We start from the raw sequence: 25,832 nt of genomic DNA, 5'->3' as shown, positions 1-25,832 counted from the left end.
ATTCACTTGCAAAGTTTGAGAGGTGACTCTTGTTTATTTACAACAATAATAAAGATCAGAGCATGTTTTTAAGTAAGCAATGCAGCTCATTATGAAGGAAGCATGTTGGTGAAATGGAGCTCACACTGGATTTGATATCAGAAAATTTGAATTGGAATCCAGGCTCTTTTTGCCAGCTGTTTGATTACAGGCAAGTCATTTAGCCCATCCAGAGAGAGAGAGAACCCTACAGAAGGGCCTACCCACTTGACAGAACCACTCTAAGTTTCAAAAGGAAAGTGCTTTGTGAACTATTAGGCGTGTTGCCAGTGTAAGCTACTTCTGTTTATTAACAATAGTAGTAAATGTTCGTCAACCCTCCCCTTTTCTTAGGAGATGTACCTAAGGCTCAGAAAGGTGCAGCGTGGCCACAGTTCTCCAAAGGAACCCAGGTCTAAAGGCCATGTGTTAAGTCGACAAAAAGAGATTGTTCCTCCTTGTTTTTCACTCTTCATTCCTTTGCAGTGAGAGAAACACCCACAGAGAAAAGACCTTTTATTTTCTGTAGAATGCAGAAAAAAATTCCAGAGTATTTTAGGAACTAACCTTTTACAGCGGGGGAAAATAAGCGGAGTCCTGCAGAGCCAGCACGGGAAGGCGCAGTCCCAGGGCACGGTGAAGGAGCTGCCATGTGCCCCATCTGGCCCTCTGCAGCAGGGCTCCGTGGGAAAACCTTGCAAAGGGAATGGGTTCTGAAAGTCCTCGTGACAGATTTTGGCAAGCAAACCTTATTTTCCTATCCAAAAGAAAGACCACAGGGTTTTATTTCTGTGAGCGAAAGTTTGTTTGCCATGTGTTTTCTCAAGGGCTGTGAGTTAACACCTCGCAACGTGTGGGTTACTCTTTCACGTCTGTGACATTTGCATTACATTTCTCTCTTTTCGGTTTTCAGGGCAGTCTGTCACTCAGTAGTTCCCGAATTTAGGGAATTTTGACTTGAGAAGGAGAGTGAAGTTGTGGCGTGCATCAGTGGTTCTTCCAAATGCTGTGGGGTCAGAAAATCTCACATCAGGTCCCAGCTCTGGGACGGTTGTTGGCCTGGCTCAGGCCACGGTGGTGACGTCTTGATACTCAACATGTGGCTCCTGGCAGTCCAGGGTACCCAGCAGATGGCAGTGGTTCTGCTTGGCTCTCCTTATTTGCTATGTATCTGCTAAGATGTGCAAATCATTTACTAGAAATAATCAGACTCAGGATCCTTGTAATTTTCAAAAACTCTGAACAGTACTAGGCTTTTTGCTTAAAATTAGAAAAAGTGGAGTGCAATTATGATTTTATTCATGATAAAACATTTTAAGAGTGACATAAATTCAAGTGCCATAAAAAGCACCATTGCTGTTTATAAATTATCGGCAACTTTGGTAAAAATGATATCGTTCAAAGAAATGGGCCACAGGTCACCCTAGACTTCCTGACACTGGTTGAAGATTGTACTTCTGCATGTGTACAGAGGGGTAGAGATGAGTAGACTGAGAGAAGGGAAGAAAAACAAGAAAGAAAGTGACAAATTTGACAGCTCAGAAGTGAAAAACCCCTCTGCACAACATACGGTAAAGTCGAAACACAAATGTCAAAGGGGATAACAGAGGGGGTTCTAGTAAAATCTCTGCTGAAAAAGACAACTCAGCAGCAACAATAGGAGATGGGAACAGACAATCTTCAGAAGAGGAAACATGGCCAGTAACCATGCAAAAATACCCCCCAGCCTCATTTGTTGTTAAAGAAATGCAGTTTCTTTGATGGAACTCGGAGTGAGTCATGGGCGATGAAGCCGGGGACCAGGGCCAGGCTGTGTGTGGGTGTGGGGTGTGTGTGTCTGTGGCATATCTGTATCTTGGGAACAATATCCAGGAAAATGTTCTTGGAAATTAGCTGGAAGGAATCACACTGGGAATCGGGGGAAGGGTGCGGCGTGGAGACAGCATTTAGATTTTGTTTATTTTCTGCCACTTAAGCTTTAAAAATTTCATATGCACATATTATTACTGTGTCTTAAAAATCTAGTTAAACTTTAAGAAAATATATTCTTGCAATGAAGAGGAGGAGAAAATCGAATCCCATGGCAGGTTTATTTTGGTGCTAACCCTCACAGAGCATGGGGCTTCTGCTCCCCAGCCCTTTGCAGGAGCTAAAATTGACAGCTGGAGCGCTGCCACCCAGGACTTTCTCTGCCTATTAAAAGAAACTGGCTTAGTCCGGGGAACTCAGTTTTCCAGTGACCTCTGCCCCCAGTGACTTCCCCTTCATCTGATCCCCCCCAGGGAGTCCCAGCTCCATCCTTTCTTACTCAGGGCTCCCCAGCTTCCCCAGGCCCCCATGGAGTGGGGGTGGGGTGGGTGAGGGCACGCAAGGCTTCCCTGCTGGACAGAAACGGGAGAGAGAGGGAAGTGGCAGCCTCGGGCTGCCACCTGACCCTGGCTTGCGTAAGGGCCTCCGCTGCAAACCGCAGGGCAGGTTGGCCAGTTTGGCAGGGCTGAGAGGGAAAGCAATGCGGCTCCCCAGCTGGTCAGTTATAAATGAAGCTGGGTAACTCCACCTCACAAGGACAAGTGGACTCGAGCTGCAGGGGGAGTCGGCACAAACTTGAACCAAATGAGAAGCGTGCACTGCTGGTAGAAGACACCTTCGCATCACACTGCGCTGTGCGCTCTGTGGCGTCCTCGTAAGGCACTCGCTAGCTGCCTGGGCATCCACACTGTGGCATCCCACCCTGCCCCCCAACCCCCAGCCAGGCTGCTCCATTTCTGGGCAAAATGTCCTTTTTTTTTTTAGCAACCTCCTTCACTATGACGAGATGGGGGACGAGAACCCCATCTTTCTGTGACCTCTGCCCTCACAAGAGCCAGGTGTTAAGCTAGAGAAGCCTGCAGTTTGGAATGAAAGGCCTTGTCCGAGGCTGCGCTGCACTGACTGCTGTGTGGCCTGTAGCCACAGCCTTCCCCAGGCTTCTTTTCCCGATCTGTAAGTGGGCCTGTAACTTCCCTCTCCTTGGGCATCGTGAGGTAACGCCAGCTGGCGGGTGTCATCTGTTGAGCTCCACATCTGGCAAAAGTGGGCACCTAGTCGGTGTTGGCTCTCTGCTGGTGCTAGCCAGGAGCTGTACGGAGAGACCCTGGCTAATTATCGCCAAGCTGGAGACTCCTCTCATCTCCAGGGTAAATATGGTCAGTGTAAGTCCACAGACATGCCTTGGGCTACACGTGTGCTTACTCTCCACTCAGCTGTAGGGGAGATGTCCCTAAGTGGTCCCCTAATCGTGAAGCAAGAAGAAGTGTCTGTGCCCCTGCCCCTGCCCCATTGTGGCCCCAAGGGCTGGGATGCCTTGCACAGGCCCCTCCCAGGGTGCCCCGTGTGGGGAGCAACTCGGACTAGACTGTTACTGGAATTAAGACTTATTCTATGCATCTGCTCTCCCACAATATGGTGCTGAGAAGGGAGTAACAACTTCTACGCAGCTGCCTCTCGCCAACTTGAGTGATGACCTCCAGGAGCTGATCCTGCTCCTGATTGGAGGAGAGCAGCGTACTCGGCGTGTGGGTAGCAGAGTTGGGATTGGTGGAAGAGGACTATAAAGGAGGAGAGAGACAACATGCACCAGGAACATCTATCTGAAGGAACACCTGTGCAGCCCCCGAGAGAGCAGGCCGGCGGTGTGCCGCTCCCCCGCGGAAGTGGGGAAAGTGGCAGGGGGAACCGCCCTTCCACAGAGGTGGAAGGGTCGGTAGCCAACCCGGGAAGAACCAGCAGCAAACCCGGGGAGGGCCGAGCAGACGAAAGAACAGCGCAGGGTCCTGTGTCGTTCCTCCACGAAGACGGGGAGCGACAGCCCCGTTGTGTTTTACATGAGGCTGACACAAGCAGAAATGCTCTCTAATCCTTCTGATTCGTCATCAGCCTTTCCCTTCAAGAAATACTGAACATTTTACAACTCTGAGGGCACAGGCCCCATTAGATAAGAGTCGGCTGACTCTGGCTCGGGACGGCTGGAGCAGGGATGAGGAACCGGTGGTCTCCCCGAGAAACGCACACAGCCCAGAACAGAAGAGCTGCTCTGTGCCTTGGCAGGGGTTGATGTCGTTCAGACTTGCACATGAGTTTTCTCTATCAATGACGCTGTACAGTGTGGGATGAGAGGTTTTGTTATTGTTGTTGTTATTTAACGCAGTCCAACACGCAAGCAACCCAAGAGATTTGGGGACACTACATATTCCCCCTGGGCTCCGAGATACCTGTCCATAGCACATCACAGCAATCCATTGAAAACAACAAAGGATTTGAAGGGCAGCTGGCACCCAGGGAGGTGAGTGAACACTGAGGAGGGGGGAGTGCCATCAGGCTGCAGGTGCCAGCTCCTGCGGAGAGCCAGGGGAGCCAGCAGGTTGGGGGAGTTGGGGGAGATAATGAACTCAGTGGATTGTCCAGCAGGTTTCCAAGGTTACCTTGAAGCCAGCTGGTTATGGGTCCCTTGGACCTTGATGGTGGACGGCCAAGTTCCTGGACAGGTCTTCTGATCTGTCATTTCCCTGGAATTCCGAGCAAGCATTATTTGTCTGTCTAGACATAATCCTGATCAATCACCAGGTCAGCAGCGAGCTTTGTTCCTCAGAATGTGGGAAGGGAGAGGAAGGTGCCCGTTATGGTGGCAGTTCCCTGGCAGCCCAGTGGAGAGCAGGTGAGTGGGCTGCCAGGCTCCGCCCATTGTCTATGGCCACCATGCCTTTCTTGGATGGTAGGCACAGGATCACTGAGCGTGATGACAGCAGGAGGGTAGAGCAGAACAGTGAGCCGGGCGCTGACGTGTGGTACAGGCGGTGTCTGTAGTCCCACATTGAGCATCCCACGCGTGAGCTCCTTTAAAACTAAAAACCCCTGTCTCATTGTTTTGTGTGTGAGTTCCTAGTGTTAACACAACATCTGGCATATAGAAAGCATTTGAAAATGAAAATGCATTAAATTGAATGGGTTGGAATTAAATTAAACTGGATTGAACTGCATTTTAGTCAGTAAGCAAGATGTTAATTTTGCAGTTTCAAACATCATGGGTGTCCCCCTGCAGGTCCCCTCCCTCCGGCCTGTGGTTTTTGAAAGCTCATGAACAGCACATTATAGATTAGATCAGGGATTGAGTTTCTGGAATGAATAATGAATAATAAATGTTTGCTTATGCAGGATTAGCATCTCACACAGAAAAATGTTGAGGTCATGAAAACCATGTGGTTAAATTCAGATCCCTTTAAGCTTTCAGTGCCCACTTTCTTGATACTGCGGGTGTTTTTGCTCTTGGAAAACTTTGCTTTGTGTTTCCAAGGCAAAAGCAATTTACAGCACCTTCAGAATATGTAATCGTTCATTTGAGCACATATCTATGATATTTCTCTGAATTATAATATTGAATGGCAATGAAATATGAAGTTTTTTTTTGAATTCAAGTTTAGTCTATTTAAAACACTACCTGTTAAGTCTTTGTAACCACATGAGGTGAAAGGCTGGCACCCTGCAGTGTTCCCCTAAAATGATGGCTCTTAGAGACAGTTAACCTAGGGCCAAACAGTCCTCAGGACTCGATTTCATCTGGTCTCCCTCCCTCCCTCTCCCTCTTTAAGGGGGAAGGTATTTCCTCTCCCCCACCTCCAAACACTGTACACCTGGTAATTTGACTTGGTCCCTGGCCCTATTGTCTGCACATAAGTGAAGTTGCTTTCAGAGCACTCATCATTTGGAAAGCATTTCGAGTCAGAGTTTAGGGTCACCCCTTTGATGCCAAGTCAAGGACAATGACTGCTTTTGGAATTGCCACATCTCTTTCTCAGTTTTTGATATTCTATAGCAAGAAAGGTAGGTTTAAGGCAAAGGATATGATTAGCATTTACGAATAAGAAATTCTGACCATCCTAACATGGCAATAAAAGATGTTACCAGAAATCATGATTTGGGGAACCACACTGTGGCCCAGAGGGGTAAAGCCGTTGCCGGCTACACTGACATCTCACACAGGTGCCAGTTCAAATCCTGGCTGCTCCTCTTCCCACCTGGTTCCCTGCTAATGAACCTGGGAAAGCAGTGGAGGGTGGGGCCAAGTGCTCGGGCCCCTGCCATTCATGTGGGAGCCTGGATGGAGTTCCCTGCTGCTGGCTTCATCTTGGCCCAGCCCTAGCTGTAGAGGCCACTTGGAAAGTGGGCCAAAAGATGGAAGATTGATCTTTCTGTTTCTCTCTCTCTCTATTTCTCTGTAACTCTGTCTTTCAAATAAACAAAACTTTTTTAAAAATAAAGAAAAAGAAATCATACTTTGGACTAGCCCCTAATATAAAAAATCTTGAGCTAGTAGCTCAGATTTTAACCAGTGACAAATTAGGTGACAGAGTCAAAGATGACCCCTCCCCCCATGACCGTCTCAGCAGCACGGTCAGCTGGTCATCAGAGGAACAAGCAGCACTCGGTGCTGACTAGAACGTTCTGCTGGGATGGCTTTGCCTTCTGTGCCAGCTCCACAGATCAGTCGCAGCTCCTGGAGGCTGAATCAGGGCGCTGGCGGGAGTGTGCCGGCATCAATTAGTACTGTCTGGCACTATGGGCTGGGGGCAGGGCATGATAGGAAAAGCAGAACTTGAAGTGGGAGTATCAAGGTGAGAACCCTATCCGCATCCACCTGGGGCGGGTCACCTGGCCATCGGTCTCCGTGTTCTCATCTATAAAGTGAGGATCCTAAAAATTATCAGGAAGACTAAAAGTGATTTCACGAGCAGAACTTAGAGTGCGGCTTGCATCACACTTGTTGCAGTGTTTCCCTCCTTCAAGCTCTCGGGGTTTTAGTATTTCGTTGTCTCTCGGCAATCAGATGGGAGGGCTCCCTGCAGCCTTACATTAGGCTATTATATTCCTTCTCTATTTACCGTTCTGTACCGCACGCTCTGTAGCCAGGCCCCTCCTGTAGCCGGCCATCTCCAAGTACCTGTGTATGGGGCAGGTGAAAACACGCTACTAATACTACTTCTTTTTTTTTTTTTTTTTTTTTTTTTTTTTGAGACAGCTGTTGTTTTATTTCCAAAATACAGAGACATGAGTTATCTGTGGCCACGGAATCACTGTGTTCCAAAGTCCCCCGCATCTCCTGCTGGTCCACGTGAGGGGTCCAGGCTAGCCAGGGTCACGACTCGGTGTCTCCTGGGCAGCGCCTGTGCCCTGCCAGGTCCCTGCCTGATACAATTTTTAAATTTCAGATATTGACAGGGGACAGGGGATGGAACTATGTTTTTATTTGAAGGAAATGTGTTCTGTGTTTTATTTGCAAGGATTGTTGTTGTAGTCATAGATTCACAGTGTTTGTCGGTTGGAGAATGTTTAAATGGACTTTATTTTCAAGGAACAGGTCTGTGTTCTGTGCCCAGGGAGCCCCCCAAGGGGCAGTGTGCAGAGGGCGTGATGGGTGGCCTTGGTGGATCCGGCCAGGAGGGCTCTGTATGTCCAGGGGTGAGGCTGCTGACTCCGGGGGTAGGGTCCACTTTCTGGGCTGACCGATGACATCGTGACTTCTTGAGGCTGCCTCCTCTCTGCTGACTCCGAGGATCTGAGACTTTCAGATGATGCACTGGTCGTGGGCCCTGGCCGCAGCACCGTGGCAGCTGGACTCAGCCTCCAGTGCCCTCTGCCGCACACACTGATCAGAGAAGCCAGCTCTCCCAGGGCTTGACCGGGCACCATGTCAGTCATTCCTCCCCACTCAGTGGGCATCGCCTTGGCTTCCTGCTTATCGCTGTGAGGGCAGTTAGCCCGCTGCGGTGGCTGCCAAGCCCGTAAACAGCACGTCTCTCCATCGGTCCTGACAGGCGCATCTCATCGTCCTGGGCAGAAACCTCACTCAGGAGGAGATGGCAGACTCCGCGCACTCCGTTGCCCACGCCGCCGCTGCTTCTCCGAGGCCCGCGCACCAAGGTGAGGGCAGCCTCCTCCCCTCCTGTCCCACACACAGCCACCCCCACAGGGCGGCAGGCGGGTGACGGAGCAGGGCTGTGGGCCCTTCCGAGAGCCCCCACCATCTGTGGCTCTGCTACCCTGTTGGCTTCTGCCACTCCGTAGCCTTCTAATCTTTCACTCTTGAATAAGCTAATCTCCGTCCAAACATAGCTCTTCACAGCCCGGGAAATCTGTGCCGGGCTGCCAGGGAACTGTCTGCTTTCAAAGGTGACTGTGTTTGCAGGCTGTTGTGGGGCTGCTGTGGCAACAGCTCGGGCCTCCAGGCTCCCCGGGATTCCACGGGGAGCTGCCATTTACGGCTCCGTGGCTGCCTCCTCCCCACGTTCAAGGCAGAGCCAGGAGCTGTGCCACCCAGGGCTCAGAGCCTCCGCTGTTGCCCCCACTGACAGCACACATTCTGGTGGCTTTCACTTTTCAGAACATTCAGAAAACAAGTACAATTCGTAAAGACCTGGGGGTGTATCCCAAGATGTGGATGAGAGCGACGTACTGAGGAAACTGACATCCCTGGTGCCAGAAAGCACAGAATCCATGTCTGGGAGGGTGGGGCAGGCTCAGGAGCGGGAGTCGGGGTGAGGTGGGGAAGGAAGGGGAGGCCTGGCCAGGGACCATGTAGAGGCCAGGCGGGAGCTCCGCTCCGCAGATCTGACGGAGGGGGTGCCAGTGTCCAGCCTGCTGTGCATCCCGCCTGGTAGAACCCCTTATTCTTGCCTCTAGAGCTCAAAGTACCTCCCCAGGTCTGGAGGAACCTGTCCAGGTGTGGAGGGAGGAGACAGGTGGCCTTTCTCGTCCTGCCTCCTTAGAACATTCCATACACAGCTTCCTTTCAAACCCTTCAAAAACCCACAAACGCATACAATTTGTATGCATCAATTAACATTTTTTAAAACCTTTTTTCTAAAAGAAAAAAAAAAAGCTTGCAAGAGTCAATATTTTGGCCAGGTTGTTGGTACCTAGAATCCCTTTAAAAGGAGAAGTGACCCTTGCATGCCACAGCTTTTCAAAAGACACCTAAAATAGGACTGCAGGTTCATGGCCACCTCTGTAATAGCAGGGTCACAAATCTACGTGTCCAAGGAGCCAAGCGAGCGACAGGAGTGCGGCCGGTGGTTCTCGGAAGCCGGCAGCAGTGGTGGCGGCGGCAAGCGTAATTATACATCGCAGCTGACCGTGGGCTGTAGCATGAGAGACAGTGCTGTGGAGGGAGGCAGAGAGCAGCAGCCTCTACCCGACTGCTCGCCCGGCCCGGCGCTGCCGTGTGGGGAGCAGCTTTACACAACATCTGCTTTTCCAAGAGGCGGCAGAAACATGGGGTGTTGTGGGAGACCTCTAGCTTTTAACTGACCATAACGAAGTCCCCTCTACAAGTATTTGCGGTTCTGAGCGGCTCAAAATAGCAAGAGGGTGGACCCTTCGCTTCTGACCTGGGAAGGAGAAGTGTGAGTAAACAGTGTCGGCTCCCTGCCTTGTTTCTGCCGTGAGGGCGCCTGCCGTAAGTCAGCCAGCGGGTTCTGAGCATCTAAACTCAGGGAAGAGAGTCTGTCGCAAGCGGATGGAGGAGGTGGAGGCCAGGAAACCATCCTTTTGCCGAGAGGGATCCTGGTTTCCAGCGCCTCACCTGGCACTCAGTGCTCTCACTCGCCGGAATGAAAGCAGGAACTGGGTGGGGACCAGTGGACACTGCCTGAAGAGTCTGTGCCACGGCTGCAAAGTAAGGTCCCCTGCTCTGCATGGTTGACAGAATCCCATGTGAAGTATGTCGACCGTGTTCCGGTGTAAATACGGCGCTGATCCTGCCTCTCCTGCGAACTGCGAAGGACCATACTGCCTGCCTGGCTCAGATCCCGTGCAGGAGAATCAAGTGGCCTGGCGTGGGGCTGGCTGGCCGTGGTTCTGGCCTTGCTACAGATGGGCTCAATTATCCCCCCACCCCTTTTTTTTTTGGTGGAGAAACTGAGGGACCAAGATTAGGTCATTTCCTCAGGGCCTTAGCCGGTGCGTGGAGGATGTGTGAGCCCAGACAGTTGTCTCCCGAGGCTGTTTACTGCTGTGCTGAGATTATAGGGACCGGCACCGCACAGGTCCCAGTTCCTTCCTTACCCGCCTCCCCTCGCTCACGCCAGCCCCAGCATCGCAGGGTTCAGAGCAGACACAGGGCGCAGCAAGGCGGCTGGGAGAGGGGGGTTTGGAGTGCCAGTGCGGGGACCAGGTCTCAGGAGCCTTTCAGCTTGGGAACTTTCTCCTAATGGCTCCACGGTGAGCTGCCCGAGTCTCTTCAGCAGCTCAGAGCGTTTGCTGAGCAGCGCACGGCCTGTCAGCACTGAACCAGGAGAGGAACTTGAGGGTAGAAGGGTGAGGAGACGGCAGCTCCCAGGAGCACGGAACCAGGGTGGGCCAGGAAAGGGCCAGGCGGCTCGGAGCACAGGCCGCAGGGACATCCGTGGCCCCAGGTGAGCGCCTCCTGGGTGCAGGGGCTGGCGCTTCCACAGACAAGCTCGTGAGCCCTGTTAACAGCCCTCGGGGGGTCGGACACAGACGCCCACAGCCAGCTCCCCCCCCCCCCGCCCCGCCCCGGGAGCTCCGTCCACCTAGAGAAGCTTCTGTATGCATTGCTCTGCCCCAGAGGGACAAAGTCCCGAGTGGGTCTGCAGGATGCTCCTGGACAGGCCCTTCTAGATCCAGCGTTGACCAGCCAGGACGCTTGCATCCTCCATCCCCATGGAGACATTAGGAGAAAGTGTCCCAAGCCTAAAGACGGGGCCGTGCTGAGTGAGGAGGTAGGCAGAGGCACCGTGGAGGGGAAGTGGCTCACAGGTGCTGACTGTCCCACAGGCCATGAAGCCCCAAAACAGGTGCAGAAAGGAGCACAAATACTCACCCCAAGGTCTCACACAGATCGCTTCCATGGGCACATCGGACACAGGTAAAGCAGGGAGAAACCCCGAGCGCTCCCTGTGCTGGAGCCCAGATGGAAAATCGCTGCTGTCAGGATTCCCTTAGTGGCCAACCTGGGAGTGGGAAAGGCCTGGAAGTGAGCCCACCAGGCCAGCGTGTGGAGGCACGGTCCTTGCTCCAGCTCTCACCTGCCCGCACGTGAGTGTGGTGTGGGCAGAGGCCTGGTGGCCCTCTAGAAGCAGAATGAGGCAGGCACCCAGCCAGCCTGCAGAGGGAGCCTGAGCAGGTTCCCACTGCCTTTCATGTCACCTCCCCCGCGGGCACAGCAGGAAGGAGGGAAGCCCACGCAGGGCTGAGCCCACTGCCGCCTCCAGCAGACCAGGTCCCTCACACCTGTCACCCACACAGGCCTTTCTGAATTGGACTTGGGTCACTTCTAGCTCAGAAGTCATGGCCAGACCCTGTAGGAACAAATTTGCCTGTTGCACTGATTAGGGCTCCAAGGGGCCTGGAATTGAGGGGCGCTCCTAGCTCTGTGCACCCCTGTGCTGAAGCTGTGCTGAGTACAAAGGTTTTGCAGAACAGCTTGGCTTTGTTTTATGGAAAGCAGAGTCTAATGAGAAAAGTCTCCCCTTGGAGGCTGTCTGAGGCCGGCCTGCTGAATGCCCATTGAAGGCATTGCTCTCCAGCAAACACCACAGGCCACGGAGCACAGTGGCTGAGGCTCTGGGCACAAGCACGCCCCTCTGCCCTGTGCCTTCCCTGCATTCCTCGTGCAAACAAAGCTACCCTAGATGTCAGGGCGGATTGTGATTGCATAAAGACTCCTAATTCAGGCCCCAGGAATGCCACTAACCTGAGCCTGGCCAGCCTCCCAGAGCAGCCATAGACAAACTTGGTATTAACAGCGCTCCCAGCCCTGCTCAGTGCTCGAGGCATTGGCCTTGTTTATAACTCTTCTCCTCAAAGATATGAAAATGAAATGGTCTGGAGCCAAGCACATTTCAGGATAAGCCTTTGAGAGGCAGATGTAGCCCGCAGAGTACAGGCAGCCTTGTTTGGAAGTGGCCCCATCTGTGGCCTCCAGCAGGGCCACGGAGTTCTGCAGGGTCTGGTGACAGCCAACAGGACGGGCTCTGCCCCACCAGGGTCTAGGGGCACAGGGACTGGAGTCGCAGGCAGAGTGGGTTCCCAACGCGTAGTTCCCTCTGCACAGTAGGTGCAGCACCCCAGGCCCGCTGGTCTTGGCCTCCCCGCCCCCCCATATTACACAGCCGACATGACACGTGTGAATGTCTGACGTGGGTGCTGTGTCTTACCCAGAGCTTTCCGGGGTTACCGTGCACAATCCTCCTTTTCCTCAGCTCTTACTCCTCTGCTGGCTTGCCCCATGCTGGGCGCTACACCACCCTGCTCCCATGGGATCTGTGTGTCCCAGAGAGACCAGAAGTCAGCCCACCCCTCTGTACACCTGTGCTCAGACCCTGTGGGCTCCTGATAGGTGACAGCCACAGCCCGGTGTCCTTCACTTTCCATAGCCCTCCTTAGCTGCCCATGTGCCTCCCTCACTACAACTCCACCCTGGGGCCCTCCCAGGGGGCCTGTGGCACAGTCCTGCTGGCTGAAGGTGGGAGCCGGCCCCACCCCCGCCCCATCTCCCTCCCCCCTCCTCTGGGCCTGCCCATCTTCCTTTCCTCCCAGGCCCACCCACCCCTCAGCCCCTGCTCAGAGCAGCCCGCCAGCCTGAGCCTCCGCTGTGGGTGTCCATGTCTGCTCGGCATCTTTTTTTTTTTTTTTTTAAGAAATTGTCTTTTTTTTTAAAAGATTTATCTATTTATTTGAAAGTCAGAGTTATACAGAGAGAGAGAGAGAGAGAGAAAGGCCTTCCATCTGCTGGTTCACTCCCCAATTGGCCACAATGGCCGGAGCTGCACCAATCTGAAGCCAGGAGCCAGGAGCTTCTTCCGGGTCTCCCACATGGGTGTAGGGGCCCAAGCACTTGGGCCATCTTCTACTGCTTTCCCAGGCCATAGCAGAGATATGGATTGGAAGTGGAGCAGCTGGGACTCAAACCAGTGCCCATATGGGATGCTGGCACTGCAGGCGGCAGCTTTACCCGCTATTCCACAGCCCGGGCCCCTGCTCTGCATCTCAAAAGGAGCCATTGAGAAAGAGAAGGCAGAGTGCAGTGGGGGAGGCCAAGAGGAGCCTCCGTCTCTGTTTCTGCCAGTGTTAGGAGGACTCCCTCCCAGAAACTTCTGAAAGTCACCATAGGGTCATCACATCATGTCTGGGTCCAGGGTCACTCAGCAGGTTAGAAGCAAAGCAAAGCCTAGAGTGGAGCAGTAGCCCTGCCCACTTAGCACACGGCAGAACCAGAGAGGTGCCCACACTGCAGACGCCGCGTTCCCGGTCCTGGAAGCCCAGGAAGCTGTGAGGCCCCTGAGGACAGGAGAGGGGAGCTGTGGGGCTTGGCAGCCCCCAGGGCCTGTGGCAGGGGAGCAGGAATGGCTGGCCTCTCCTCTCGGAGTGTGCCTGGGCAGGTGCAGGAGCAAACGTCATCCAGCCTGGCTCTCTGACCGCCTTCGCTTCCCTGTGTCTGGGGCAAAGCCTGCGGCTCCGAGCCTGTGAGCTGTGACTGCCACCTTCACCAGGCTTGGAGCTCGGAGCTTCTCAGAGAAACTTGTGCTGTTTTATAGTCACACTTAGCTTCCGGAAGGCTTCGAAGGTAGCTCATGGGGACGCACGCACTTCACCGGGACCAGCAGCTGCAGCCATAGGTCCGAGGCTGCTGGGAGCCTGACCACCAGGTGGCTGGCCATGCGGACTTCTGGAGGGAGGAAAGGGGCAGTGGGCAGCCTGGTCCGCTTCCTGGTGGTAAGGGTGCTTAAGGCAGGGAGACCCCATGCTCAGGGAGCCCCTTGCCAGGCTCTGGGGGTGTCTGGCCTCACCAAACCTGCTGCTGTACTGTGCACCTCACTGTTCTGATGAAAAACGTCCCCCCTCCCAAGACAGCCCTGGACTTCCTTGGCTCACACAGCTGGTGAGCAGAGCTCTGTAAGACTCGGAAGCCTTGTCACCCCCTGCCCACCTGCCATGGCCCCGTGCAGGCCTTCCTCCTGGAGAGGGCACCCTGCGTGGACTTCTGAAGCCCCGTGGGGAGGAGAGAGCCTGTGCTCGGCTCCACGTGCCCCACCCCACCCCCGGCCAGCAGCTCCCAGCACTGTCTAAATGGGTTCAGTGTGTTGTGTTTGCCGGCTGCCCGTCTCATCTGCGTGAACACCAGGCTGGGATGTGAGACTTTGTGGTCTGACAGCCTTTGCAGTTAGTACCGAGTAAAGACTGTTTTCTGAGACTGTCACAAACGATAATTGTCACTTTGCACACAGAGGCCTCCGCCTGCACGAAGGCTGTGCTTCCTGATCCAGGGCAGCTGGCCCAGGGGCACTGCATTTCTTTTAATTGGAAGTCTCCTGACCCCCAGGGGGCCACGCCGTAGCCCCCGCATTGCCCTTTAAATAAAGCCTGGAAGCAAACACCTCCACCCAGGGTCCCCAGAGAGAGCCATCTCACAGACAGTACACCGGCCTGCCCACTGAGCCACACTGCCTCCCCTCCCCCGCCCCCCGGCCAGCCTAAGCACGTGTTGGGGTGAACGTGGCGGCAGCTCCGTGGCCTTGGGACACCTCAGCCGCCAGGGCTCAGGTTTACAAGCACAGTCATGCTCCTGTGTTTAGAAGATGACCTCATCTGCCGCCCAGGCCACGGGCATCAGGTTGCAGAGGATTCTAGAAGTGGTGTTAAAGTCGGGGTGAAGACTAACTGGTGGAAGAGCTGAAGATGCCAGCTCTGTGTGAACCCCCACCCAGCTTCAGGGCACAAGGTCCACACCGGGAGGGAGGGCCGTGACTGTTCATGCAGAAATCCTGTTGTCACTTGTCCCAGAGGCATCTAGGGTGCCCTCCCTCCAGAGAACACACTCTGGCTCTTCAGGAAGTGACCCCTGCCCTGCGGCACCAGGACTCGGCTTGCTCTGCTGCCTGACTTTGCTCTTCTGAATCGTAGCTCCCAAAGGGGTGCAGGAAACGAGTGGGGGGCTTCCGGTGAGGGAGTTGTTCTGTTTCCCGGATCAGGATGAAAGTGGTTTCAAACTAGGACGCGGGGGCGGGTAGGGGTGTTGCCCCATGGATGCCGTCGGCCTTGCTGTTCCTGGAGCTCCAGGCCCCTCCAGGGTCCAAGGTCCTGACGGCAGTTGACAGACACCTCATGTGTGCTTGGCTTGCATGGGACAGCAACCAACCCACCCCCTGGCCCAGTCCCCCTTTGATTAGAGACCCACCAGAAACAGGACTGGAGAAGGCTTGGGAACTCAGAGAAGCCAAGGACCCAGGGAGGGAGCCCGCCCAGATGCGCAGGCAGTGCCGTCCCCAGATGCGCAGGCAGGGCCGTCCCCACCTGCCCAGGCATTGCCTCAGGAGCCACGCGGCCTGAGTTCAAGAAGTGTCCTCCCCCACTCCCGCCCCTCCACCCCTCATCCAGAGGGCACCTGCACTCTTCCACTTCCTCTTTGGAAAGCATGACTGGGTCTCCCTGAGTTGGGGGTTATGTGCCTCTGGGCTTCCTTCCTCCCAACATCTCCGTGGGCTTAGCTGCACTGGGAGACGGGGCCTGCTGCCCCGGGGCCAGCGCTGACATGGGGTGCTTTTTGGGGGTGGTTATGACCCACGAGGGGAGGAATCCTAGGAGATGGGCTATCATTACAAGAAAAGGGTTAATAAGGTGTCCTGCGTGGCTGCAACCATCTGTGCCTGGGAGACTGGCTCTGCCCCAGGAGAAGGGGGGCAAATCTTGGGGCTCTCTTGGCCTCTGCCAGCGCCCAGGTCTGCAGTGCAGGGAGCTCTCAGGCCCGGCTCCTCCCCAGCCCTTTCCATCTGCTGATCTTCACGGGAAGCACCTGTCCTGGGGGACGAGGCCCTGTGGCAGAAGGGCATTCGCTGTTAACAACGGGTTCAGCTACATTCTTTCACTAAATCCGCCACTAGCCGGAAAATTAAGGGATCACGAAAACTGCAGTCCTGAACCCCCTCATTCGTCTCAGAGTCTCTGTGGCACTTTCAGGATCAGGAAAATAGATTCCAGGTCATCCCCGACGTTTGCTGTCGTCAGATGATCCGAGTGGCCAAGGTCGACACTTGGTTTGAGCAGCGGATCCGTTCTGTTGGCTCCTGTGAGTCAGCTCGTGGAGAAGACGTCACATTTTCCATGGGGCAGAATTTTCTCCGACTAAGACGAAAACTTGAGTCATCCTGCAGGAATGCCTTTGCTGCTCTGGCGGTGGACAGACCTCCACTGAAGGAGAGGGAGGAGGATGACTTCCGCCCAGCCGCAGACCCCCGGGCCAGGCGGCTCGGGAGCGGGCAGTGCCCCACTGTGAGAGCCCTGGCCCGTGCCAACGCGGGGGATCTGGCTGATGAACACAACTGGTTTGCAGACCAAAGCTCCCCTGAGGGTGACCACATTTGGTAGACTTGCTTCCCAAGTGTTTCCTTCTCTCTGTTCTAAAACGGACTACGTGGAATGTACCTGGGCCATTTGTCACGAGGGTTCTCCTCATGAGTGTCAGGCCTCTCAGAGCTCTTGAGGCTGGCAGGGCCCGCAGGGCTGTTCATCTGCAGTTTTTTTTTTTGTTTTGTTTTGTTTTTAACCAATGTACCTGTTACTCCGCCTCGTGGGGGTGGGGGGACGTCCACTGCCCCGGTGATCAAAACTGTCCCTAAAATCAGAGCAGTGAGCACTCACTGAGCTCCGGCTCCCCATCAGGCATCTCGGTAGTTACTGGTGTCAATCTGTTCACTCCTTTTTTTTTTTTTTAATTTATTTGACAGGTAGAGTTATAGACAGTGAGAGAGAAAGAGAGAGAGACAGAGAGACAGAGAGAAAGGTCTTCCTTCCATTGGTTCACCCCCAAAATGCCCGCTACAGCTGGTGCTGTGCCAATCAAAAGCCAGGAGTCAGGTGCTTCTCCTGGTCTCCCATGCAGGTGCAGGGCCCAAGCACTTGGGCCATCCTCCACTGCACTCCCGGGCCACAGCAGAGAGCTGGACTGGAAGAGGGGCAACCGGGACTAGAACCTGGCACACATATGGAATGCTGGCGCCATAGGCGGAGGATTAACCAAGTGAGCCACGGCGCCGGCCCCCAATCTGTTCACTCCTTACAGCCCTGCAAGGGACTTACCAGTGTCAGGGTTCCCCTTTCAGATGAGGAAACGGGCCAGTGGGGTAAGGCGTGCGGCTGGCGAGGAGCAGAGCCAGAACGTGAGCCCAGGCAGCCTGGTGCAGAGCCTGCCACCAAAGAGCAGCCGCATCTTACGTGGGCAGCCCAGTTCCTGCTCCCGTGTGCTCTGGAGAGCTCTGCCTGTGGAGCGTGGCAGCCTCTTTGGAAGCCCCCTGCATTGCTGTCACAGAAGAATTAGAAGTGCAAAGGCCAAGTCAATAGAAAAGATAGGAAAATAAATAAATCACTAGATGGCTTAATCAAAAAGACAGGGAGAAAGTACAAACACAAAGCTAGAAATGATAATAGGGAAATAAATATAGAGATAATTTACAGAAGCAAAAAATAATGTTCTATGCAGGATACTTCAGAAGTTTCTTAGAATTAAGTTTAGGAGCAGTCAGGATGCCCGTGTTCCACGTTGTAGTTCTTGGGTTTGTCCCTCGCCTCCTTCTGACGCCAGCTTCCTGCTAATGTGCGCCCGGGGAGACAGCAGTGATGGCTGCAGCAGTTGGCTTCCTGTCACTCACATGGGAGAACTGGATTGTGTTCCCAGGTCTGAGTTTCTGCCCTGGCCTAGCCCCCAGCCTTTGCAGGTATCTGGAAGTGAGCCAGCCCATGGGCAATTATCTCCCTCCCCTGCCATGTGTGTGTGCATATGTGGACGAAATAAAAGTTTTCTGAAAACGCGAAGTCGGAGTGGGCACTCACACAGCAGGTTAAGCCTAGGGTGGAGTCCCACTTCTGCCTCCAGTCCAGCTCCTCCCTGCTGGTGTACCTGGGAGGCAGCAGGTGATGGCCCAAGGACTCGGGTTCCTGCCTCCCTCCTGGGCGGCCTGGATGGAGTTCCTAGCTCCCAGTTTTGGCCTGTCCCAGCCCCCGCTATTGTGGGCATTTGAGGGGTGAACCACTGGATGGAAAATCTGCCCCCTCTCTGTGACTCTGCCTTTCAAATAAGATGCATTTTCCGTGAACTTTCTGAAGACCCAGTCGTACGGCACTAACATAAATGAGATTTCCAGGAGCAACATGTGCATGAGCCGTCATCTTCCCCAACAAACCCGACGTCCTCGTCGTGGGTCACTGTGAGGTCACCCCCAGCAGGTGCCGAGGGAGTCCCCGTCTCCTGGGTGAGGAAGCCATCCGACTTTCCACCATGAAAGCAGAGGTCAGCCAACGTGCGGCTTAGGGCAAATCCAGGCCAGACCCAAGGGATAATCTTGCTTTCTGAAAATGAGCAGTGCCCTGGGTTGTAGCCCACCCCAGGAGAGCTGTCTCACCTGGCTTATGGCTTACGAGGATCACCCATAGCCACAGGGGAGGGGGCTCTGGGTCACCTGAGACTTGTGCTGGGCTGGCCGGCTCTGTGCAGCGCGAGTGCACCTGTCTCCTACTGCCCTTGAAGGCGCGGCTTCAGCTCCTGCTCCCCGCTCCGGCTTTTAGTTCTCTTTCCAGACCTGGGGTTTTCCTTGTCTTGCTTTCAGGATTGGCTGTGCGTTTAGACGTGTGTTTAAGCACTGGAGTCACTGAGGTTTCTTCCCTCGACGGCCTCAGACAGATCTTCAGGATTTTTCACGTTTTGGAAATATGTCCCGAGAAACTAGTGGCCCTCAGATCCAAACACCCATGAGGAGTTACAGGAAGAATCACTGAAATTCTTACCCGTGTTGGGGTCTGTGCAACACACTCTCTTTTGGCGTGAATGTTGATTTTTTGTATCACTGGGAGAGCTAAGCTGAGTGACAGTTGAGCAAAGTGAACTGCCATTCACTTCTGAGACCTGAATCTTTTCTGCTCAAATGGGCAGATTAGTAGGCAAGGGGCAGTGTCCTTCAGTGTTCTCTCCAAATAGCTATGATTCTCAGATTGCTCACCCCCACTGAAAGCATGTTTATGTCCCCCCCATTTCGAGTCTGCCAGCAGTGTTCAAGGTCGCTGTTGATGATGCTTTCCCTTAGATGTGGCCGAGCAGTATTTTCAAGAGTGCATGTCTCATCTTCAGGACTGTGGAGGGAGGGAAACAGCCAAGTTTCTCTCCATTCAAGATGAATTTTGTCGTTTTCTGCAAATTGCTGGACAAAATGAGGTAAGTTGGGGTTACAGTTGTCCATTCACATGGAAGACTGGTTGGTATCCCAAGGGTTACTCCTTTACTCTGTGAGCATCTGTCGAGCACCTACTATGTGCAAGGCACGTGGCAGGCCCTGGAGGGGCACAGATAAATAAGGCCCAGTGGCCTCTCCTGGGAAGCTTCTAGACAGGAGCCAGGTGCTTCTCCTGGTCTCCCATGCGGGTGCAGGGCCCAAGGACTTGGGCCATCCTCCACTGCACTCCCTGGCCACAGCAGAGAGCTGGCCTGGAAGAGGGGCAACCGGGACAGAATCCAGCCCCCCATCCAGGACTAGAACCCGGGGTGCTGGCGCCACAGGCGGAGGATTAGCCAAGTGAGCCACGGCGCCGTCCTGAAAACTAATTCTAAGAATGTAGATGTCCTGTCCACTTACGAAAGCTCCTAAAGACTGGACACCATGAGGTCCCACAGGATGGACCCCGCTCATTGCAGCTGGGGTAAAGGGTGGCGGTGAGTGTGCCTGTTTCCTCTCTCCCCCATCTGAGTAATGGACGGCACCTGTGTGTCCAGGGAAAGCCACACAGGGCGGAAGTTCCAGCTCCCTCTCCTGCCACTGACCTGGACAGGCACACTTCACGTGGAACAAGAGCCTGTAGTCATCAGTATTGAAATCCTTAAGAACGTAGTCCCTGCAGAGCCACACGCTGTGACTGCACATACACACATGCATGTGTGTGCACACACACGACCCTCTGTATTTGTGTGTTCCACATTGCAGAATCAACCAACCAAACGTATTTCTTTAAAACACCGTCGTGTCTGTACTGGGCATGTACAGACTTCTTTTTCTTGTCATTATTTCCTAAAAAGGTAGCAAATGTTTGCATAGCATTTGCCTTGTATTAGGTGTAAAAGTAATCTAGGGATGGTTTAAAGCATACAAGGGGATTTGTGTAGGTTGTATGCAAACACTACACCATTTTATTTACTAGTTATTTATTTGACAGAGGTACAGAGTGAGACAGAGCTCCCATGTGCTGGCATCTCCCTCCCCACATGCCCTCAAGAGCTGAAGCTGGGCTGGGGCCTGCGTCGGGAGCCAGAAACACAATGCAGGTTTCCCACGTGGGAGGCAGGGACCCGATCCCTCGAACATCACCACTCCTCCCAGAGTTTGCAACGCGAGGAAGCTGGAGTCAGGAGCTGGTTCCGGGTATCGAACCCCAGCACTCCCACGTGTGACTCAGGCATCGTAAGTGCTAGGCAAAGTGCACACTTCCAATACCGTGTTACATAAGGGACCTGAGCAGCTGGGGATTCTGGTATCTGTGGACAGCCTGGAACCGATGCCCCAGGATCCCGAGGCACAGTTCATGGCGGGGTGGGGGGTGGGGCTGGGTTTTGTTTTGTTTTGAGCTCCGACCTCTTTGGCAGATCATTTCCCTTGCTCCCCACAGATGGTCCTCCCTAACAGCACTTTCCCAACACCACCCCTCTCTCAATGCAGCATCACGGGCTTTTTACTTGTATATATCCTTCAAGTGTTGTTTGAAAGGCGGAGTGACATCCGGAGAGACAGGGAGAGATCTTTATCCACTGGTTCATTCCCCAAATGTTCCCATCAGCCAGGGCTGGGCCAGGTCAACACGAGAGCCAGGAACTCTATCCCTGTCCCCGACGTGGGTGGCAGGATCACAAGTCCTTGGGCATCTTCTGCTGCCTTCCAGGGTGCGCGTTGGTAGGTAGCTGCATTAGAAGGTGCAGGTGGGACTCAAACAAAGGCACCGTAATATGGGATGTGGGCGTCCCTAACGGCAGCTTAACCCGCTGCACCACAAGGCCTGCCCCACACACAGGCTTTTAACCTGGATGCACCATGTTGTCAGGACAGAGTAGGGCTGCATTCCCAAGAAATGGAATTCCATTCTTTATCTGGGTCACCCAACCAGGGAGAGAAGGGCCTTCCAGGGGTCTCAGATTCCCCCCCCCACATTTAGAGGATGCTCAGGTCAGAAGAGTGGGGGCCGTCTGCCCCATGATGCCTCTCCCCCTCCAGGTCCTTGGTCACTCTCCCCTCCACAACATCCCTTGAACCTGTGTGCCTCCCCTGCCCCCGCCAGTCATGATCTCCTGCCTGGAGCACTCTGGGAAGCTCCCGTCTCCCGGCCACTGCTTCTAGGCTGGCCCTTGTCTAATCCGCTCAGAATAAGGAGGCCCCGGCGATCCTGGCAGAAAGCAAAGCTGATCTGTGATCCACGGACACTCATCTGTGAGACACTGCAGAGGCTCCCCAGTGCCCTTAGGAACAGCCAGAACCTGCCCCCTTCCACCACCTGGGCTCACTGACAGTTCCAGTCTGATGTGCCCTGCCTCCCTGGTGTGTGTCCTGCCACCCTGGCCTTTCCTAGTTCCCACCTCTGAGCAGAGAACGCCAGCTCTCAGTCTCTCCTGGAGGGGCCTCCCCAGCCATCTCAGTCCGGCCCTCGGCCCCCACCCACCTCCCTGCTCCTCCCCAGGCTGCCCTGCACTCTCCCCGTTGTTCCTCCTTACAGAGCCCTGCTGGATATAGGGAGAAGTTTGTAAGTACAGACTGGACATCCCTGATCCAAGTGCTCCAGAATCCAAAATGTTTAGGGCGCCAGCGTGATGCCACAGTGCAACCTCCCACACCCACCCTCCCGTGGCGGTCGCGTGGCCGGCAGAAGGCAGGCGCGCTAACAAGACCGTGTTAGATTACCTTCAGGCTGCATGTCTAAGGTGTGTGTGAAGCGTGTGTGAAGTTCATGTTTACGCGTGATTCTCCTCCCCGTGAGACAGCATAGCTCATTGTGTATGTGTAACCATTCCCAACCCCGAAACACTCTGGTCACGAGCATTTCAGATGGGGGACACCCCACCGTTTGTGGTGGCTGTCGGTGGTGTCTGTTGACTAGACTGAGCAGTGACCCTCGTGCTCGTGGTGGGGAGCGGGGAACAGCTGGGTGGGGGGATGCTTGGCTGCAGGCCAGCTGGCTGCCTGACTACCCAGGCCCTGCGCCCTCCCCTGTTCCCGTCTGGCTCCCTGCCGTGGGGTCTGCTGCCGAGGCACTTGGTGCCTCACTGCCCGTGTCCCACCACCCAAGTCAGTGGTGAGATGCTTCCTGCTTTCCCAGGATGCCGCCGGAGAGTTTGGCAAACTGGCTGTTTTCATTCTAGGGCAGCTGCCAGCCCTTCCTGTGCCCTTGTAAGAATAGGGAAGGCTACCCCTCCTCAGGTGGTACAGCCTGTGCCAGGGCACATGGCTTGGAGCGTGGCACAAGGTCCAGATTTCAGTCCAGGTGCCCTTGCCCATGACGCAACCTGCCCGGCAGACACAGCAGCCTTATGCTACGGTCACCCTTTGGGTGCAAACCTCTCACCAGGGGTTCCAGTAGGTGTCCACTAGCAGGGGCTGGGCCCAAGGGCAAGCACAGGGCTGCGCTCAGACCACCCTAGATGTGGCCCCAGCCCACACACAGGCACCGACAGGAGGGTGACCCTGGGGTAGGGGATGCTTTGGACCATAAAATGCGAGTGGAGCTCACTCTGCCACAAGTTAAGGTAGTCCCTGGGGGTCCAGCTTCCTGTGTGCCACTCTCCTCACCAAGAACCTTCTCGGGCCTCTTATTCTTCATTAAAAACAAACTCCTACCCCTGGCATGAAGCAGGACCCAGACCACCAGCCGGCCTGTGACTCCTCTTCCCGGCTTCACACCCTGTCTGCCACAGCCTAAGCAGGCCACGCGCTTCCCCTGTGTACCCAGGTGGCCCTGCCCTGCCCCCGGCCCACCTCAGCCCTGCTTTCTCCTCGATCCTCTCCACTAAGCTCCTGACGGCTTCCTCCAGCCCCTGGACTCTCGACCTGACCGCTAACTTCCCACACGTCCGTCTCTGGCTTCCCTGCCAGGCTGAAAAGCTGCTTCCAGGAGAAGGGGTCAGTGGGTCCCCCAGAGCCTGGCAGTTCCCCTGGAAAAGCTATCCGGGCCCGGCCCCTGGCCAGTGTGGGTCCCTGCTCAGGGGGGTGTGATGGGACCCAGTCTCAGGGAAGCCTGCATTGGAACCCTGGTCCCTGGTGTGGCTCCCACAGTTCCTCTGCTTCCCACCTAAGCGATGGATTTCGGCCGCATCAGCACCATCAGTGTGATTCCCCTATCCCCGCCCCTAACTCGCTGCCAATCAAGGGACAGAGCCCTTGCTAGCCCCACGGCCCACGCGGTGGGAAGCGCCCATGGGTCCCTGCTTCCTCGGGCTGTGATCAGCATCTGTGTCCGGCAGCCATAGCCGTGCCTGCATGCGGGAGGCTGAGGACGTGTGGCAGACTGGCAGCGCTGCGCAGGGCTGTCCTGCTTGTCTTAGTGTGTGAAGAAATCGACATCAGAAAAAGCTGTTTTCTGACCAACTCGGTTTCTTTTCACTCTGCATTGGTGCAAATAAAACAGATAAATCAAGCATGTCACGTCACATTGGAATGTTTAACTTGGGTTTCCTAAAATATTCCCTGTGAGAATAGAAACCTGTGGAATGTTCTGGATGGTCAGTAAGGAGACCGATTACAGGGAGCATGCATGGGAACACGCGTGTGCATGACAGGAGAAAAACCTGGATCTAAAGGGTGCGAAATCACCGGCGGGATTCAGACCCTGCCCCACCCTTGCCGCGCTGTCTGGTTCCCAGCGAGTGTCTTGATGGCTGTGCTCAGCGTCCTCGGGCAAAGGGGGGCCAAAGGGGGCCCCTCTGAGGGGCAGCGAGAACGAGCGGAGGGTCACGCGGGTTCCTGACACCTGAGGTGCCCTGCCTGCCGGCCTCGCTCCGCTCACCTGAGGTGGGTTTTCTCCACAGCGCCCCTCACGCACTCCCGCTTCTGGTTTACACCCCTATCCCCTGGCCGTGTTATTTCCTGTCCCCCAGCCAGCCAGAGGGAGTGGGCGCAGCTCAGGAGCCCACCGAGCCCTTCCCCTGCGGTGACGGCGCCCGTCGGCTGCTCTTCTTCATCTTGGTCGCTGGCCAGCCTTGTGTTCCTTTCACAGAGAGCAACCTCCATCCTGAGAGAGTCCCTGGAAGCCAAAGTGGCCACGTTTGGTGACCTCAGTCCCGAGGTGGCAGAGACGTACCGGCTCCTGGGCGAGGCAGCCCTGGAGCAGGGGAACCACCGCATGGCCCACAGGACACTGAAGAAGGTAAGGCTGGAGGCGAGCCTGATGGGAGAACACGGGGCTCCCCCCAGGCCCCAGTCCTCCCCCCACCCGGCTCCTCTGCAACACGGTGCTCTCTGTGTTTGGGGAAGAGAAGGCCACATTTGCAGATCCAAACTAACACTCTGAGTAAAAGAGAAATCCTCTCTGACACAGGCGTTTAAGAAATTATCAATAATAAAAATAATTATCAATTTAAAAAAATATTTGAAAAGCAGAGGTATAGGGGCCTGCGCCATGGCTCACTTGGTTAACCCTCTGCCTGCGGGCCGGCATCCCATATGGGTGCTGGGTTCTAGTCCCGGTTGCCCCTCTTCCAGGCCAGCTCTCTGCTGTGGCCCGGGAGTGCAGTGGAGGATGGCCCAAGTGCTTGGGCCCTGCACCCCATGGGAGACCAGGCGGAAGCACCTGGCTCCTGGCTTCAGATCAGCAGAGTGCCGGCTATGGTGGCCATTTGGGGAGTGAACCAACGGAAGCAAGACCTTTCTCTCTGTCTCTCTCTCTCTGTCTCCCTCTCACTGTCCATAACTCTACATGTCAAATAAATTTAAAAAATAAAAAGAAAGAAAAGAAAAGCAGAGGTATAGAGAAACAGGGAAAGAGTAAGATCTTCCATCCTCTGGTTCACTCCCCAAATGACCTCCACAACAGGGGCTTAGCCAGGCTGAAGCCAAGGGCCTGCAACTCATCTGGGTCTCCCATGGGTGGCAGAGACGCAAGACCCTGGGCCATCTGCTTTTCCAGGTGCATTAGCGGGAGCTGGTTAGGAACTGGAGCAGCCAGGACTCAGGACCCCAACCCCTGCTCTTATGGGATGCCAGCATCACAGGTGGCACTTTTACCCCCACCCCCCCTTGATGATTTTTTTATCCTGCAAATATTTTTAACTTTTACATAGTGTGATTTCTCAGTCCTTTGTGATCATGCGCTCTTCCTGGGTACCTGGTTTATAGAGAAATCCCATGTTTTCTTCTATAATAATTATTATTCTTTTCTTTTTTTGGAGCTTATTTGTGTAGGTGTTAGATACTGAGATCTCACATTACCTTTTTTCCAAGTGGGTACCCAGTTGGCCAGAGCTATTTTCATTGAAAAGCCCATCTATGTTCCAGGCTTAAGATGACAACGTCAGCAAACACTCAGTGTCCAGAAGTCCTGGAGTCTGTTGCTGGATTTCTGTTTCATTCACAAGTCTTATTCATGTGCCAGTATGTCACAGTTTTATAGGATGATTCAGCATAAGGTGGGACTAGCAGGATGGCTTTTCTTCTAGACCTGCAGGGTTTCTAGGTGTTCTTGAACGTTTATTTTCCAACAGATTTCTCTATCAGTTTGTCTAGCTGCATTAGCAGTGTTGGTACTTTTGT

General features: G+C 54.4%; 1 protein-coding gene across 12 annotated transcripts in view; it reads left to right on the top strand.

Moving 5' to 3' along the window:
* TTC23 (tetratricopeptide repeat domain 23) overlaps positions 1-25,832 on the top strand; it is a 98,907-nt gene that overhangs the window by 59,329 nt on the left and 13,746 nt on the right. For 3 of the 12 annotated variants that reach the window (XM_070053504.2, XM_089311136.1, XM_008248783.5), the window contains 3 exons: positions 7,866-7,971; positions 19,143-19,270; positions 24,301-24,450. The exons of 1 other annotated variant lie outside the window; for it this stretch is intronic. In XM_070053504.2, the coding sequence (XP_069909605.2) occupies positions 7,866-7,971; positions 19,143-19,270; positions 24,301-24,450 (384 nt within the window). 8 more of the 12 variants (XR_016218727.1, XR_016218726.1, XM_089311133.1 and 5 more) reach the window with 8 other exon arrangements.

The sequence above is a fragment of the Oryctolagus cuniculus genome, chromosome 12, assembly GCF_051225735.1.
Source record: "Oryctolagus cuniculus isolate XC-2025 breed Fujian yellow rabbit chromosome 12, ASM5122573v1, whole genome shotgun sequence".
Lineage (NCBI taxonomy): Eukaryota > Metazoa > Chordata > Mammalia > Lagomorpha > Leporidae > Oryctolagus > Oryctolagus cuniculus.
This window is presented reverse-complemented; position numbering and strand designations above follow the sequence as displayed.